We start from the raw sequence: 19,970 nt of genomic DNA on the forward strand, positions 1-19,970 counted from the left end.
GCCCACTGCTTGTTTCTTATTTCAGTAAACCTGTGCTTTTATTATCTCCAGGACTTCTGAGTCTACAAGGTGAGAAACGACAAAACACGAGCATACAGATTTTACTGCATTCATCTCCAACTATATAACCACCACATGACAATGCTACATGGGAAAACATTAACATACTCTTGAACGTCTTGACTTCAGCTTGCATACGCCACTCTTCCCACTTCAAAATTGTGTTAATCTCAGTGTAAATAATATCATAACAATTGGTCAATCTTAAAATAACTGCTTCATGAATCTATATCTCACAAATAACACATATATCAACTTTCAAACTCCAACAAAAGACGTAAATGCTGTATAAGATTGGTCAGGCCATGGAGGTAGTTGCTGTCCTCTGCTGGAGTGGAAAACACATGGGCAAAATCAATCATTCTCACATCAATCTTTGGCAACGTTTCAGAACAAGTAGCTGACTGACAGTTGGATTCAGAAGAACCCTGGTTTTTGGATGTTGATGACACGGTGGCATTGCAGGTTTTTGACTGTGAGGATGAACTGGATTGACCAGATGAAGTGTCTTTGTCACAGATAAATGCTTCGTACACTATTAACAAAGAGCTTCCATAGAATGAGTATTGTCTTTGTGAGGTAAACCAATATTGCAAGTCAAGGAGCTTGGATAATAATATCTCTATCACATCCTTTCGAATGGCCTTGGGATAGCCGAAGAATTTTCCTATACCTGAAACATAAAAAAACAAAGTGTACTTATTCAACATACTGAAACAACACTGGCGATCCGGAGGTCCAACCTTTCAGACAATTACTGCTGGAACAACTATCAAGTAAAAAGGATATTAACATGTACCAGTTCAGTAATTTGGACAATGACACCAAGAACAGGGTTTCACCATATATACTTCAAGGCTTTATCAGACATGCTACTGACATGGCGCCAAATGTTGGCCTCTGTGCTGGTCTAGCTTAACCCTGTACAGGGATATACCTTTGCATCTCTTTTTTTCTTGTCCAGTACTCTCAGTAGTGCTGGAGGTGGGGGTGTTTTTCATATATAGAACAAAGTGATTGCTAAAAAAACAAGACACTCAATCTCATTAAAATAAGATCTTAGTTCTCGCTGTCGCTAAACAAAGATCTGAGGACATTCCATTACGGGTCACGTCAGAGCGACCTTTCATCCCACCAATCAAAGTGTCGCTTACCAGATCTTGAAAGTGACAGTCGGAATGTGTTTTCTAATTATGCAACCTCTCAACCATATATTAGACATTCTGGAATATTCATTTGTTCAGTTTTCAAAATTTTAATCGAGAACTGTGACAACATATTTTTCAAGCGTAGTCTGACATGAAAGTCGCCAGGTTGAAATGAATGCCATAAAGCTCGAGAAAGCTGCTTTCTAATTGGCTGATGTTGACTTCTTGTTAGTTGTTTCAGTGGTCGGTCAAAGTTTGCGAAAGGTCGTTCTGACATGACCCTTAATGGGATGTCCTCAGATCTTTGTTTAGCGGCAGCGAGAATGCAGATCTGAATTTAATGAGATTGAGGAGACACTTTGGATTCATGTGGTCATGCCATGTTACAACCAGAATGGTGAACATTTTCACAAGATATGATTGTAAGATATCTCCTGTCACGAAAAATGACTCCAAACATGGAGGGCCTTTCACTCACCTTCACTTATCATGTTATCTGTGGTCAGTTTGTGTCCGGCTATCTTGTCCACTCTCTCATACTGACCAGTGTCACGCTGATAAATCTAGAACAAATGAACCAGTGAGAAGACTTTAACATTGTTGACACTGTCCATACAAGCAGTGTTTGAGATAAGCGCCTGCCCGCAGGACCGTGGCAGGTAGATCTTGTGTCGGGCCAGTAGTTTCGAGTTTGTATGGGTCCTTGTGGCCTGCACTAAATATGTGTCAATTTATTTGCCACGATAAGCTTCAGTTTTTTTAAAAGAGGGCCTGAAGAGTTTAGTCAGGGCCTGCAGGTTCTAATATCTGTGGGTCCTGATGGCAGCCTGGCATTTTGTTTTATTTCAAACACTGTACAAGTACATTACAGCGAACTGATAGAAAACTCTTTTTTTTTAATTCTGAGCACATATGCCAAGGTTTGGAAAGAAAATCTACACACCATGGGATCGAAAAAAGGCTTAACTTTGACAGGGTCAAAACATTTGTTATTTTTTTAACAAAGTTACAGGTCAGTCTGGTCATTTGGACAACACACATTATCCCCAATACGTCTCCTCACCATCATTCCTGAGATCTGGAAGCCGAGTATAGCGGCACTAGGACACTTGGACTTCTCGTACGCTGCCTTCTCTGGCGTGGCGTGAGGGTCGGACGTCACCTTCCCCATCTTCACATCAGCTATACAGGGCTGTGTGTAGTGCTCAACAATATTCTCAAGCTTCAGAAACCCTACTGAAAAAATATTCAACCACGTTAAAATGAAATGTAAAAATAGTGCACAGCAATCGAGGTCACCTTGTCATGTAGTCCAACAGTTTCAAATACTGTAAATCGTGACATAAATGCGTCTCCCCCCCCCAAAATGCGACCACTGTTCCCTATCCAAAAATGCGACTAAATCTGAATCCCTCCTCCTCTCTGGCATCAGGGGATTTATAGCAAAAGAAAACATCCTCTGTCAGGTTTACTGGAGAATCCTCACCTTAATCCAATCACACACCAAATAACACCGCTTATTAGTGCTGAGTCGAGATTTCTGCTAAAGCAATACGTGCGTGCTGGCTCGTGTCGGCCTTTGATGCAACAAAGACACTGTGTTGCTGCGTGGGTGGCATCTGTCTGGACTTTCAGGTGTGATCAGTGATGACATAAGTGAGTAGAACTCTTGTGTTGATCCAAGCAGTGACAATTCACAGGATGTTATTAGTATCTGAATGACATTGTTTATATACTTCTGACAAGGCTGCTCAATAACTGCTCAAGCCCTCCAAAACAAAAATACCAAAAAACGACCTAAATTAATAAACCAAATACTTAAAAGCTCTAACGACCTAACAAAAGCAGGCAAACAAATAACCTTCTTGTGGATCCCCACCCACGTAGGAATTTACGGCAACGAAAGCGCCGATAAAGCAGCTAAATTATCTCTCAAAATACCAGAAATAAGCCTAAACCTACCCAACTCAAAATCAGAAATTAAAAGTGTAAACAAACAAAAAATAACCAAAAAATGGCATAATCAATATCAAAACTCAAATAGCCAAATCAAAAAAGTGCTCAGAAAACTGCTAGCCAAACCTAAAATCCTACACCCCTCAAAAAAAATTGACAGATTAATTACAAAACTCCAAACAGGACACACTAACCTAAATAACCACCTAAAAAATCTTAAAAGGCACATCACAGGCAACTGCCCCCACTGCAAACAACCCGAAACCACAGAACACGCACTCATCCACTGCACCCACAACCAAACACACAGAACCACACTACAAACCACCCTCAATCTAAATAAGGTTCCTACTCTAGATGAAATACTAAACCCTCAAAATAAACTAGAAAACTTCAAGGCCCTAGGCGTATTCCTAATCAAAACAGACCTAATTAAGCACATCTAAAAACTAATTAATCTACCAATCCAAAATCCAATAAACATACAAACACCCACCTCACCCGGCTCCCTTAGTTCCCTCCTCCACCCACCTCGGCATTTATTCCAAATTTAAAAATTCCAAAAATTCAATATAATTAAGCAACCCCTAAAAGCCCCCTCTTGGGTTGCACACACCACTTTCACCCTTTTCGGAATACACTAAATGGTCTGGCCAGGCCCGTGTGCGAAATACGCTACAGTCGGAAAGCGCACGTTAAATCTTCTATATCAGTCAGTCAGTCAGCTCAATAACCAGTGATGTGGAATACATAGTTGTTTGTTTTCAGCATATGTCTAAGTTGGTATTTCTGCTATCCAAAAAATGTCTAATTTTTGATATAAATGCGATGTTGAATAATGGGAGCAAAGACCACTTGCATTTTTCGCCTTTATTTCACGCTCGCGTTAATTTCCGGATTTGAAGTATTGATATAGGTAGACACTTCACATTCTTCAGGGAACAGGAACAATTTATGACAAATGAATTCAAATAGAAAGCTTGGAGTTGGATCATAAAGCTTTGGGCAAACATGAATCAACTTAAAGATTTTATTTTAAGTACATAAGTTTTCACCTTTCTGAAAGTGGATTTGTTTTCAGAATAAAATCACAACTATTTGAACAAACAATGATATCTCCTTTAGAAAGAACATGTAAGTCATTGGTAGAAACTAACTGGCTTGATCCACTAGTCCTTATAATGATAACATATAGCAAAACCTGTAAAAAGGAAAATTTCTACTAGTCCTTATGATACCTTAACTATTGGGCAGCATGGCAAGGACTTCAGGACTAGTGCCAATTTCTAATGCTGTAAGTTTTACCAGAACAGCAGTTTCATCAGTTGTTTAGCAGAGCCCAGAATACAAGTACCGGTACATTAGGATAGAATACTAGAGTATCAGATGTACTGCAGCTCACCTTCATTCAGTGATATAAAACTCCAGTGGTGAGTATGTGCTAATCAAGCTGATCTGTACTGAAACCACATTGTCCACAGTTGGGTGTGATACAATGTCATTGATATGATTCAAGTTCTAAACACAAGAACACGAACAGTTGATATGACTGGTAGTTACCTCCATCAAACTCCATCGTGCCATGGTAGGCTGGCATGAATCTCCGGAGAGCCATGGTGACCTCATCAGTATTGGTGGGGGAGAAGACTCGTTGGTAGAACTGTAGCTCTCTTGCTCCCCGAGGTGGATCCTGCAGTGCCTTCAGAATCAGTCCCTCTCCGAGGTGCAGCATTCCTATACAACACAACACAGAAATCAGTGAGGCGCAGCATTCCTAGACAACACAGATGTCAGTGAGGTGTAGCATTCCTACACAAAACAGATGTCAGTGAGGTACAGCATTCCTACACAACACAGATGTCAGTGAGGTGTAGCATTCCTACACAACACAGATGTCAGTGAGGTACAGCATTCCTACACAACACAGATGTCAGTGAGGTGCAGCATTCCTACACAACACAGATGTCAGTGAGGTACAGCATTCCTACACAACACAGATGTCAGTGAGGTGCAGCATTCCTACACAACACAGATGTCAGTGAGGTACAGCATTCCTACACAACACAGATGTCAGTGAGGTGCAGCATTCCTACACAACACAGATGTCAGTGAGGTGCAGCATTCCTACACAACACAGATGTAAGTGAGGTGCAGCATTCCTACACAACACAACACAGATGTCAGTGAGGTGCAGCATTCCTACACACCACAACACAGATGTCAGTGAGGTACAGCATTCCTAAACAACACAACACAGATGTCAGTGAGGTGCAGCATTCCTACACAACACAGATGTCAGTGAGGTGCAGCATTCCTACGCAACACAACACAGTGAGGTACAGCATTCCTACACAACACAGCACAGTGAGGTGCAGCATTCCTACACAACACTGATGTCAGTGAGGTACAGCATTCCTACGCAACACAACACAGTGAGGTGCAGCATTCCTACACAAAACAGCACAGTGAGGTGCAGCATTCCTACACAACACTGATGTCAGTGAGGTACAGCATTCCTACACAACACAACACAGTGAGGTACAGCATTCCTACACAACACAACACAGTGAGGTGCAGCATTCCTACACAACACAACACAGTGAGGTGCAGCATTCCTACACAACACAACACAGTGAGGTTCAGCATTCCTACACAACACTGATGTCAGTGAGGTACAGCATTCCTACACAACACAACACAGTGAGGTACAGCATTCCTACACAACACAACACAGTGAGGTGCAGCATTCCTACACAACACAGTGAGGTGCAGCATTCCTACACAACACAGCACAGTGAGGTGCAGCATTCCTACACAACACAACACAGTGAAGTGCAGCATTCCTACACAACACTGATGTCAGTGAGGTACAGCATTCCTACACAACACAGTGAGGTGCAGCATTCCTACACAACACAACACAGTGAAGTGCAGCATTCCTACACAACACTGATGTCAGTGAGGTGCAGCATTCCTACACAACACAACACAGTGAGGTACAGCATTCCTACACAACACAACACAGTGAGGTGCAGCATTCCTACACAACACAGCACAGTGAGGTGCAGCATTCCTACACAACACAACACAGTGAGGTACAGCATTCCTACACAACACAACACACTGAGGTACAGCATTCCTACACAACACAACACAGTGAGGTGCAGCATTCCTACACAACACAACACAGTGAGGTACAGCATTCCTACACAACACAGCACAGTGAGGTACAGCATTCCTACACAACACAACACAGTGAGGTGCAGCATTCCTACACAACACAGCACAGTGAGGTGCAGCATTCCTACACAACACAGCACAGTGAGGTACAGCATTCCTACACAACACAACACAGTGAGGTGCAGCATTCCTACACAACACAGCACAGTGAGGTGCAGCATTCCTACACAACACAACACAGTGAGGTGCAGCATTCCTACACAACACAGCACAGTGAGGTGCAGCATTCCTACACAACACAACACAGTGAGGTACAGCATTCCTACACAACACAACACAGTGAGGTACAGCATTCCTACACAACACAACACAGTGAGGTACAGCATTCCTACACAACACAACACAGTGAGGTACAGCATTCCTACACAACACCACACAGTGAGGTGCAGCATTCCTACACAACACAGCACAGTGAGGTGCAGCATTCCTACACAACACAACACAGTGAGGTACAGCATTCCTACACAACACTGATGTCAGTGAGGCACAGCATTCCTACACAACACAACACAGTGAGGTACTGCATTCCTACACAACACAACACAGTGAGGTACAGCATTCCTACACAACACAACACAGTGAGGTACATCATTCCTACACAACACAACACAGTGAGGTACAGCATTCCTACACAACACTGATGTCAGTGAGGCACAGCATTCCTACACAACACAACACAGTGAGGTACAGCATTCCTACACAACACAACACAGTGAGGTACAGCATTCCTACACAACACAACACAGTGAGGTGTAGCATTCCTACACAACACTGATGTCAGTGAGGCACAGCATTCCTACACAACACAACGCAGTGAGGTACAGCATTCCTACACAACACAACACAGTGAGGTACAGCATTCCTACACAACACTGATGTCAGTGAGGCACAGCATTCCTACACAACACAACGCAGTGAGGTACAGCATTCCTACACAACACAACGCAGTGAGGTACAGCATTCCTACACAACACTGATGTCAGTGAGGCACAGCATTCCTACACAACACAACGCAGTGAGGTACAGCATTCCTACACAACACAACGCAGTGAGGTACAGCATTCCTACACAACACTGATGTCAGTGAGGTACAGCATTCCTACACAACACTGATGTCAGTGAGGTACAGCATTCCTACACAACACTGATGTCAGTGAGGTACAGCATTCCTACACAACACTGATGTCAGTGAGGTACAGCATTCCTACACAACACTGATGTCAGTGAGGTGCAGCATTCCTACACAACACAGATGTCAGTGAGGTACAGCATTCCTACACAACACAGATGTAAGTGAGGTACAGCATTCCTACACAACACTGATGTCAGTGAGGTACAGCATTCCTACACAACACTGATGTCAGTGAGGTGCAGCATTCCTACACAACACAGATGTCAGTGAGGTACAGCATTCCTACACAACACTGATGTCACTTACTTATTTACTTACTTTGGAGATTTAACGTGCGCTTTCCGACTGACGCGTATTTCGCACACGGGCCCGGCCAGGCCATTTAATGTGTTTCCGAAAGGGGCGAGGGTGGTCTGTGCAACCCAAGAGGGGGCTTTAGGGGTTGCTTATATAGAATTTGGGAATTTTGAGATTTGGAATAGATGCCGATGGGGTTGGGGAGGAGAACTAAGGGAGCTGGGTATGGTGGATGATTGTTTGTTTATGTGATTTTGATTTGGTAGGTTATTATGGTTTTAGATGCGTTTTATTAGTTCCGTTTTTATTAAGAATACGCCTAAGGCCTTGAAGTTACACTGATGTCAGTGAGGTGCAGCATTCCTACACAACACAGATGTCATGATGTCACTCCATGAATGATCAGTATTCACTCCACGGATGATCAGTAATCACTCCATGAATGATCAGTATTCACTCCATGAATGATCAGTATTCACTCCACGGATGATCAGTAATCACTCCATGAATGATTAGTATTCACGATATGAATGATCAGTATTCACTCCATGAATGATCAGTATTCACTACACGAATGAATGAAGGTATTCTGTATTTCTATAGTCTAGAGTATCCCTGTACAATTAGCAATTCCCTGGTTCAAGTGTACAAATAACCAATCAATATTCACGGCAGAACTAATGGGCATGGCCTCAGCCCTCCACAATCAAGAATCAAAAAACCACCAAAAAATCCTAATACTTACTGACTCCCTAAGTGGACTACAAGCCCTCCAAAACAAAAATACCAAAAACCGACCTAAATTAATAAATCAAATACTTAAAAGCTCCAATGAACCAACTAAGGCAGGCAAAGAAATAACCTTCTTGTGGATACCCGCCCACGTAGGAATATACGGTAATGAAAACGCCGATAAAGCAGCTAAACTATCCCTCAAAATCCCAGAAATAAGCTTAAACTTACCCATCTCAAAATCAGAAATTAAAAGTGTAAACAAACAAAAAATCACAAAAAAATGGCATAACCTATATCTAAACTCAAATAGCCAAATCAAAAGAGTGCTCAGCAAACCACTAACCAAACCAAAAATTCTCCATCCATCAAAAAAAATCGACAGAGTAATCACTAAACTCCAAACAGGACACACCAACCTAAATAACCACCTAAAAAATTAAAAAAAACACACTACAGGTAACTGCCCACACTGCAAACAACCAGAAACCCCAGAACACGCACTCATCCACTGCACACACTACCTAACACATCGAACCGCATTACAAACCATCCTCAATCTAAACAAGGCTCTCACTCTAGAAGCAATACTAAACCCACAAAATAAACTAGAAAACTTCAAGGCCTTAGGCGTATTCTTAATTAAAACGGAACTAATAAAACGCATCTAAAACCATAATAACCTACCAAATCAAAATCACATAAACAAACAATCATCCACCATACCCACCTCCCTTAGTTCTCCTCCCCAACCCCATCGGCATCTATTCCAAATCTCAAAATTCCCAAATTCTATATAAGCAACCCCTAAAGCCCCCTCTTGGGTTGCACAGACCACCCTCGCCCCTTTCGGAAACACATTAAATGGCCTGGCCGGGCCCGTGTGCGAAATACGCATCAGTCGGAAAGCGCACGTTAAATCTCCAAAGCAAGTAAATAAGTAAGTCAAGTGTACAATTCATGGTGATGATAAACATGGACTTAGAGCTCATTTTGTTCAGCTTGTTTTTCGCACATATAAATTGTTAGCAGAAACACATTTAGAAGATTCCAAATCATTGAACTGTTAAAAATCTGGTGAATTTGTCATCATGGTCATGGTGCGATCGCTAAACACCATACACATATGCAAAATTATTTCAAACTTTTTTTTTTACAAACTTTCAAGTGGAGGGAATAACATAATCACAAAAGTAAATCAGATCCAAGAATCACTATCAGATTAAAGGAGAGATTTATTGACTTCCATAACCTGACCAAACCTAATTTTGTTTTTTCAATTTATACCCACTTTCAACGAGGCTGAGAAACAACTTTTTGAACCGTCTTTTTGTGCATGCCACACAAATTTGCAAAGGCACTGGCAGATCCTGTGTGTGTGTGTGTGTGTGTGTGTGTGTGTGTGTGTGTGCCTGCGCGTGCGTGTGTTTACATGCCATCTGTGTCCATGGTATCACGTGCAGCCGCCCACCGTTCAAAATCCTGTTTCCGCCTCCGATAGGCACTTAACCATGGTCACCATGGCCTCGGACCATCTCTTTATACTTCGCGACACAGGTGCATGGCCAAGAGGTCATGTGTTTACAGATACCTTCATACTTGGCCAAGAGGTCATGTGTTTACAGATACCTTCATACTTGGCCAAGAGGTCATGTGTTTACAGATCCCTTCATAATTGTTGGCCAAGAGGTCATGTGTTTACAGATACCTTCATACTTGTTGGCCAAGAGGTCATGTGTTTAGAGATACCTTCATACTTGGCCAAGTACATGTGGTACTTCAGGATTATGTTCTGTACTGTAGTATCATGTTATGATATTTAGATAATCCAACTAACAATAATAATTATGCGAGGTGAGTGAGTTGGGCTTAACGCAGCTTTTAACAGTATTCCATTTATATCACGGTGTGTCAGCTTAATGTTGGAGGAAAGCCAGAAGTGATGCAGGTCTCAGATGTTTACCACTTTGGTGAGCACGGGTATGGTGCTGACAAACCTAGAAACATAATCGGGGCAAACCGGGATTCGAACCCACAATCATAGGTTTCGGGCGTGCCCAAGGAACACAACTCTGCACAGCAAAATCGCGGCGCCTTAAACGACTGGGCCACCCGTGCCCCCTTATGCATAAAAAGCCGGTCACCATTGATAACATTGCTACATACATACTGTCACAAGAAGTACTGTATACGAGTCATAACAGTCATCAGGGATCATGTATTACGTAAAATTATGAGACCAGGGTGCAACCTGGTTTTCATGTCAACATGCACCTAGTGCAACTAAAATCAATGTCCTTAAATCGAGCCCAGCACACATATTTACCAAGTCTACCTTGTTTTTTGTCCTTCTTGCCATAGACATGTCCAGCAACCTGCATTGTAAAGGATGTCACTGTGACCTGGCCCTGGTCCTCGTCACTGTCAGGTTTGCCAGCACCATGTTGCACACTGTTCCCAGAGGATAACAGCATACTTTCTGAAATCCAATTTAAAAACTTGATGCTGTAACTCACAAACATGTGCATGCACTCTTTATTGCTTTTCACAAACTGTTTTTTTGTTTTGTTTGTTGTCTAACGTCACATTCAACTATATGACGGCGGTCTGTAAATAATCGAATCTGGACCAGACATTCTAATGATTCACATCATGAGCATCAATCCACACAATTGGGACATGCATCAACCAAGTAAGCGAGCGTGACCCGTTAGTCACCTCTTAAGACAAGCATAGTCGCCTTTTACGGCAAGCATGGGTTGCTGAGGACCTATTCTACCCCGGATCTTCACACAATTTTTCACAAACTGATGACCCAATTTCCTGAAACATTAGAGACCAGCATGTCTGTTTGAAAAAAACTTTCAAAGCAAACATCAGGGCTCTAAATTAACGATTTTTGCAAAGTGAGTGAGTACTGTCTAAAGCTGCAGTCATCAATCTGACCATGACAACATTGTTTCCAGGTTACTTGCATGTACATATGTGCACCTCCTTTTCCAAGAAGCTAAATCTCCTCTTACATCAGTTATGCTCATGATGTCAATCACTAGGATGTCTGGTCCAGACTCAATTATTTACAAACCGCCGTCATATACTAGCTTCAATATTGCTGAAATCTGCGTTAAACAACAAAGAAAGAAAGAAAAGCCTTACTTAAGTTACAAGCAAGTCCTATTCTAAACTTGTCTCCATGATCATTTTGTAAGCAAATATCAAGTCAGGTTATATTTTCATCTCTGTGGGATAAAGGCTTAAAGTGAGTGAGTTGGGTTTAATATTGCTTTAAACAGTATTCTAGTCATATCACAGCGTGTTAGTTCAATCACATTAAAATCATATCTTACTTTTCGCTATCGGTAAACAAAGATCTGAGGACAGGCCTTTCATCCAACTAATCAAAGCGTCGCTTACCAGATCATGAAAGTGACATTTGGAATGTGTTTTCTAATCCTGCAACCTCGAAAACATTAACACGGGGTATTCCGAATGAGTTACGGCCTGTACGACTGATTCTGTCAAAATTATCGTCTATCTCTCGTTTCCGTGGGATAAACATTTGAAAGGAGGAGACGTTGCACAGTACGTGGGAAGCACTGCCATACAATCTCAATCATATATTAGACATTCTGGAATGTTCGTTTGTTCAGTTTTCAAATTTTTCACCGAGAACTGTGTCAAAATATTTTTCAAGCGTAGTCTGAAATGGAAGTTGCCAGGTCGAAACAAGTGCCGTAAAGCTCGAGAAAGCTGCTTCCCAACTGGCTGATGTCGACTTCTTGTTAGTCATTTCAATGGTCAGTCAAAGTTCATGAAAGGTCCTCAGATCTTTGTTTAGCGGCAGCGAGAACTTAGATCTGATTTTAATGAGCTTAATGTTAGCTTAATGTGGGAGAAAAACCCAAAGTGATGTAGGTCTCAAAAGTTTATCACTTTGGTGAAACTAGAAAGCCACGGGCATAGGTATGGTTTTGACAAACCTAGAAACATAATCTAGGATTCTAACCGCAAACTAGGGGTGGGGTACCGGGACGTAAAATTGGACCCCAGCCCTAGCACCTACCTACATGTAACTTCAGACAAGGTCTAACACAGTGAACAGGACCTGTCCTGTTTCATCGCATGGAATAAATACTCTCAAATAAACAACCCAATCGCCTCCTAAATGATTTTTATCAACATTGTCATTCATCAATAATATATTGTATATATATGTTATATGTATTACCAACAGCATTAGATACGTAGTATATAAATCAGGCTTCCTTTTCATAAAAGGGATTTGGGGTCTATTTAGAGGGTATTTAAGGGTCAGCAGTGTGAACGCAAATAAAATCGTATTTCGTATGCAGATTCAACATGGAAAAAACCCATTGTTGTTCGTAACGTTTCCTTATACATTTTATTTGTTCAATATTTATTTAACTTCAAATCTGACCTTTTCTCAATGTTTTTGTGATTTGTGATTTGTGGTATTATTGGGGATTAAGGGGTGACCAATTGGATTCAAAGTAAACAATTAGAGCGGGTGGGGCAGTACTCGGACAGTGGCAGTACCCGGACACCCAGCAAATTAACACGTGTACACAATAAACAAATGTACTGATGCGCATAATGTTACGGGACATGGCTGGCCATGTCGTCGGCAGAGTTCCCTTACAGTTGTTAGGAGTACTCACTTCTTTGATGACGGAAGGTTGCGTTTTAAATGCGACACCGTTCTTTACTGGTAGAATTACTCACAGCGGGCCTGTTAGGGGCGGGGGCCCAAAACTAGACTATTTTTATTTATTGCGTATCAAGCCACAACGTTGTACTTTATTCAAAACAATAGAAAAAAGACTGAATGAAACAGGATTCGAAGGTGACAGCGTTTGGGTTAAGTGACTGAGAAGAAAACTAATGTCAGTATAAGAAAACACATGTATCTGTGTACAGTGATGCCAAAATGAGAAGATAAGCCAATGAAGTTGTATTTATGTTGCTATTATTTTGATGTTCTCATTGACACAATGAAAAAACCACAATTGTAATTATGTTATATTCGGTTAAGACATTTAAAAAAAATTCTTTAAGTGTCCGGGTACTGCCGCAAGGGTGCCCGACTCCAACCGCAGGCGTCCGATTACTACCGAAGTAGTCGTCGAGTAAATATCCTAAGAATTTGCTGAAACAAGCGCATGAACACGACCACTACCGAGTATAATCACCACAGCAGTTACCTCCCTTCACATATACGATGAAACAAAGTCAATAGGGCCCGTAAGTCTCGCGAAGCGCTACTTCCGGTACTAGCATTTCCGGTGACATGCCAATATTCATGAACTAGTTCTGCTTTCGAAATGCGCGACCGCCAAAGCTAACTCTGTAGACGGGACCAAGTATACTACCATGCATGGTTGTCACCGCTGTTGACAGTCGTAAAAGTTTACTTATTTCGGTATAATATGATCGGTTATTTGTCATTCCTGCAAGGTTTATTGGTTCCTGATTGACAACTGACAACCATAGGACCGTTCGTAAAGGTATGTGTTCTTTTCTTTACCTTTAAAATAATTTTAACAACCAGTGCGGTACTATCGTTCAGACGCGTATTTATAGTATCAGTGGACAGTGTTTTATGATTACGGAGGATGTGTTACATGTTTCTCTGATGTTAGATTATTTATGAAGATGTAACTACTAATAGGTAGGCCACATTACCCAACTTACCATGGTATTCTGGTATCTGACAGCATGAGCAGTGTCAAGGAAGCCGTGCCTTTGACAGTTTGAATAGGTATTAAATTATTAGGCAAGATTTGGGGGATGAAATTTGGAAAATTTATGGCATGAACATATTTTTAAACGTGAAATATATTTTAGGATATTCTATTAATTTATTTTTTTACTATTTACAGTATTTAATAAACCAGTCATATGTTTGAAACTTAAATTTAAAAATGCATTATATTTGGTCATATATATATATATTTGCTCTGTCACTCACCTTTAATAAAGTAAATAATTTTCCATTATGGCTTTTGTTAGCTTTGATGAGAAACTTATTTCAAAATATGTTTTTTATGAAGGAGGGTTTATGCAATGTATAAAGCATATGCATAAATTGTTGTGTAATTATCAAAATTAGTTTGTATATTTAATGTGAATAGTTATGATAACATGCAGAGTTATTATTATTTGCACTTTGGTATGCTTGAACTAAAGTTTTACTCTCATCTAAATGTAAAGAATGACAAAAATTAAGGAAGACACACACACACACACACACACACACTCAAAAATGGTTTATTGAAATAATTAAAAGTTTAATTACCTATTTTGGATGAATGAGTCTCATTACTGCAGGCCAAAAAGATTTTCATAGCCCTGCCAATATATATATTTATCCCCAAAATAATTACGCTAATTAAATAAATGTCCTCTCAACATGCACCAAAAAAGAATATATGTGAAACTTCTATTATAAACATAAACAAAATTATAGTGTCACAAATCACTCAATAGTTAATCAAATAACCATGAAACCAAATCAATACATTATATCGATGACTATAATTTAGTATTTGAAATAAATATATCAAACCCTAACCTGTAAAACACACATATCCCTTGATTTCGAATTCCATTCGAATATACAATATTATGGGCATAATGAAATTGTGTCAGTCAAAATTTTTTTTTTTATTTTACTTGCGAAATTCAGTTGAAGACCTCTTAGTCTTAGGTGGTTTCAGGTTTGTGCAACATTTAACTGCTGTTAGTATTCCATATGAATATTCACAGTGATATACCCATTTTTCAAATTGTGTAAACATTATTTGTTAAGTCCGGTGATGAATAGAACTGGTGTTGGACAATGGTAATTTTACACTGTGTATGTACTTGATGTCTAGCTCTATGTTGTTGCAGAACATGAATGGTTTTTTTCTTGGTTATGCAGGAGTGAATTTCTGCTGTACAGCAACCAAAAGTCGAAGCAGCATCCAGCACACAGCAACTTCAAGTCAGAAGTGGCCAAAATGCAAGACAAATACACTGAATTGTGTAGGCGATCACCAATGACATGTCCTACATTAAGAAAGATTCTTACTATTATATGAAGTGTAATGTTATTCTGAGGGAAGAAATAAAAGTGTTACACCTTGTCAGCAATATAATTGTTATGACACTGCAGACTGTGATTGATATCAGGATTAATTGTGATGAACGGTAGGGTTTTTTAAATTAATATTTCTGGTTGTGAGGCTCAATTGAACCAAGTAAAGAAAATTGCCACAAGTCCAAAACATTAATACATTCACCTTATCACTCAATCAACACTGATGAACACAAATTTAGTGCAACCATATTGACTTGATGCAGAGATAGAAACAATTGCACCTATTTTTCATATATTTGTGTATTTCAAATATTCTGCTCAAAATCCAAGTCAAACAAATGAGGTAACTGACATTTTCACATTTTTCGCTATCCATTTGGACCAATCTGTTTTAAGATCTGGTCAAGAAATGTCAATGTTTATTGGCTATTGTTCTATGAATCAGTGTAATTTGCATGCTGGACCCTAAAACAGCGATGCAAAAACAAGACATGTTGATATTTCAACAAAGAATTCATTTCACAAAGCAACAACTGCCATGCCATTGGTTAAGTTAAAATTTCATTGGTAAGCATCTGTTGTATTTTTTTTGAAACTCTTCACCCATAAACATTCCATGTGCATTGTTATGATATTATATTCAATATCAATTCAGTATCATGGCTGATACCAGAAATATTAAAAAACCTTTTTTTGTATGGCATTATCCCAGACAAAAAACAATAAATAAGCTTCAGATCTATTCAGTAATTTTATTCCAAGGTCACAAGTATTAAACATCCATGGCAAATATTCCCAAATGCCAAACCTGAACAAATAAATGTGCCAGCATGCACTGTTACTGGTGTCAGTATCTAGATTCACACTGGACTGGAGAGTCCCAAGATGTTCTGCAACACCATGTTGATGACAAGTAGGTCCTGTTCCAGCAAGTGTCCAGTGTATATGGTGTATTCTGTTGGTCACAGACATCATTTACAGAACCAGTACTTCAGATAGAACTTTAATATGTTTACACCTGTATACACAACAAGAGTTGTTCTTTCATAGGCAATGCAATGCTTGACCACAAAATATTCCAAAAAATATGTTATAGTCCGAGATGCTCTTGAGGTGCAGTTATGTTTGGCATCAAGTTAATTCTGGTGATCCATATGCATCTACTCGTGGGTCAGATGAGGAAATCTTTCTCCCCTCAAACATGGAAATATGGCCCAACTGCAAAAGATAAATAACCCTTATGAGATCATATAATATAAACTTCTAAAATACCAGTCATTTCTTACAATGCCCACATGAAGATATACTTAATAAATTAAGCATGTACATTGTACCTTCAACTGAATATGATAAACAAATGCTAAATGGGGTTGTAATGATCAAGTCTATTCACATCATACAGAATACATTTAAGTGAGGTCACTTTTCAGAGATCTTAAAAACAAACACTGCAAGGATTTAATCATCATTATTTACAAATTAGATTAATATTTTTTGTGTGTGAATAAAACCTGATTTTTCAGTGCACATAACACTATCATCGTGATATTGGCACATATCCTTATTTATTTACACAGGCACCCCCATAAGTCTCCTTGCACAACATGAAGTATTGACAAAATTTGCATTGCCAACATGCACATGATAGGCCTTCTTTAAATATGACTATAGTTTGTGTCATCTCCCCTGGACCTACAAATATAATTCTGTGACGGCTTTATCAGAGCTGAACATTTATTATTGGAAAAGGTTAAGGATAGATGTAATGGAAATTTGCCATAACATTGTATGGTGCATAAACCGAGAGCATATTGAAATACCTTCAGAACGAATGTTTATGCTCATTTTACAACGCCATCACCATTGTACGTGTGATGATGAACCATGAACCTACCAGTATTGCCTTATCAACACTGACAATTATACCAACTTATCAGAAGTGTGCAAAAAACTTACCTCAATATTTATGAATGGGTAGCGGCCAGTTTCACATCGACCATAGGACGTCTTGACAACACTGCAACTGCTTTGACAAGCCAACACTTGCTATTCATGTTCCCCATCTCGAGTGTTTTAATGCCTGTGACAATGTCATGTTTTTCTAAGTTACACCTGCCTGTTCCAAATATGATTCGCCGGGCCCTGTCCGACGTGACACTGCTGTCGCCATTGCCGCGAGACGTTGTTTGTCACCGGAAGTACTAAATAACGTTATGTCTCGCGTAGTCCCGTGACCTACTTACACCCCCTATAGGTACTTTGGTTCAACTTGCATGCCATTAGGAACGTTAAGTGTCCGAAATCTGCCCCACCCGCTCTAGATGTTTATTCGGGATTAAGGCGAGGGGGCGTGGCACCCTCATAAATCGTATTCTGCAATGAGATCCGGGCCAAAAGCTATGACTACAGCAGAGTTTAGTAACTAAAAGTAGGAGAGTCCATTTCCTAGGCCACGACCGTTGTCACGGATGTGGTATTCATAAAAACAGGCTAAGTATGGCCCAGTGAGCTCACGGACATTTCTCGCACCTGTTACAGTTTTAGGCCTACTTAGATCACCTGTGCAACCACGATCTGTGTGATGCATTGTCGTTGCAGTCAGCTGATAATCACACCCGTACTTCGTGGAATATTTTCCATACGACACATTCCTCAACACAATATATTGATAAACTTGCTGCATCCATTACACTTCCGGAATAACCATGTGACTTGATCACATGACTACGATGACGAAGTGAATGAAGCGTTACTACAATCTACATATTTCGCAGTTTTACTTGGAAAATTTAAAGTTCAAAAGTCGAAATCAAATGAAGGGGTCAGAACCTAATATCCAAATTTTGTGATTTCGTATTAACCGTTGGAAAGGAAACAGTGTGGTCCACTCCATATAATAATACAGATATCAAATTTCCCTCCTCAGAGGCCCTAAATAAGCGTTAAAGTTGATATGTCAGAGGAAAAAGGTACATTATGTCCTTCATCATGAAATCATTAAATGGCACTAGGCTTTTTCGATTTTAACATACAGCCGAATTGAGTGGTGTACAGATCGTATATTAAAGCTTTACATGAATATTTCGTCAATCCATTGAACAGTTTCATCACAGTAAACCTTTTCATGCAGTGTACGCATGTACCATGTTATAATGCTTCGTCACTCTCAAACTTGACATGACAATCTCAAGACAATTAACATTTAAATAGGCCCTTTTGTTCCTCGGTAATTTGTCTAGTAATAGGTCGTAAAATCACTTCAATTTTTATTTTCTTCCTATTCATATTACGTTTGATTAAAGAACGATAAAGCGTTAATCTCACGGCGTTAGCTTAATCAGGAATAGCTAGAAACAGTTTCAAATTCAACAATGTCTGATTATATTCACCAACAGGCCCTTTTGGTTCTATTGTTTCGTAGCGTATTTTACAGAATGTAGGGTTTCCTTAAGCTCCATGGCTCCCTCATATTTTCAAACTTCTCCCAATAGAATATATTCATACAGTTATGTTTGTTTGTTGTTTAACGCCGCGCTCAGCAATATTCCAGCTATATGACGGCGGTCTGTAAATAATCGAGTCTGGACCAGACATTCCAGTGATTGATATCATGATCATCGATCCACGCAATTTGGACACGATGACATGCATTAACCAAGTCAGCGATCCTGACCACCTCATACTATTATGAACAGAATTGCTTGAAGTTCAACGATATTAAAGGTAATAATAGTGTTTTATGGGGACACTTTGATTTTGATGCTATTTTGAGTGTGAAAGAAAACAAACTGAGGAGATCACTTATCCTGTCAGATGTTATTAAATATAGGTTATATCTCTTTCCAGTTTGCTGTTATTGATATAGATAGCTTCTGGTTACCCATGTAGTTCTTGCAAAACACACGGTGTACTTAAATCTTACTGCTTTACCAGTTATATCATTGTCATTTCTGACATATATGCCCAACAAATGGAAATCATTACGGGAACGCGCTCTCAGAACATAAAAGACATTGAATTACAAAACATTAGTTTCTTTGAAATTAGAACAACTATCTGTCAGTACAAAAAACAAATGGAACATGAAGCATGTTGGCCAAAGGCTTGTCACCTAAATTTAATGGATTAGATGCAGCTGGGATTAAATACAGAATTGCCTACGTCTACTGTACTTTGGATACCGTATACACTTTGGACACCGCCTTGGATTATTTTTTACATTTTCTCTTGATGATTCTAGGACAGGTTTATTACAAGATTGCAAAACTCGAAAGTTGTTTCAAACTTATTGCCACGTTTCATG

General features: G+C 39.8%; 1 protein-coding gene across 3 annotated transcripts; it reads right to left on the reverse strand.

The window, feature by feature from the left end:
- Positions 1–120: 120 nt before the first annotated feature.
- Positions 121–18,353, reverse strand: LOC139467410 (inositol polyphosphate multikinase-like). Of its 3 annotated transcripts, none has more exons than XM_071248970.1 (6): positions 18,227–18,353; positions 10,901–11,044; positions 4,725–4,898; positions 2,272–2,444; positions 1,687–1,771; positions 121–733 (listed from the first exon to the last, which is right to left on the reverse strand). In XM_071248970.1, exons 1-6 carry the CDS (start codon positions 18,348–18,350, stop codon positions 312–314), a joined length of 1,122 nt encoding a protein of 373 aa, XP_071105071.1. In that variant the 5' UTR covers positions 18,351–18,353; the 3' UTR covers positions 121–311. The 3 variants fall into 3 exon arrangements, with proteins under 3 accessions (XP_071105071.1, XP_071105070.1, XP_071105069.1); XM_071248969.1 differs by having other exon boundaries at positions 2,272–2,441; positions 18,197–18,353; XM_071248968.1 differs by having other exon boundaries at positions 18,197–18,353.
- Between the last annotated feature and the right edge of the window lie 1,617 nt (positions 18,354–19,970).

Source organism: Haliotis cracherodii, unplaced genomic scaffold, assembly GCF_022045235.1.
Source record: "Haliotis cracherodii isolate W230 unplaced genomic scaffold, xgHalCrac1.p SCAF_2, whole genome shotgun sequence".
Lineage (NCBI taxonomy): Eukaryota > Metazoa > Mollusca > Gastropoda > Lepetellida > Haliotidae > Haliotis > Haliotis cracherodii.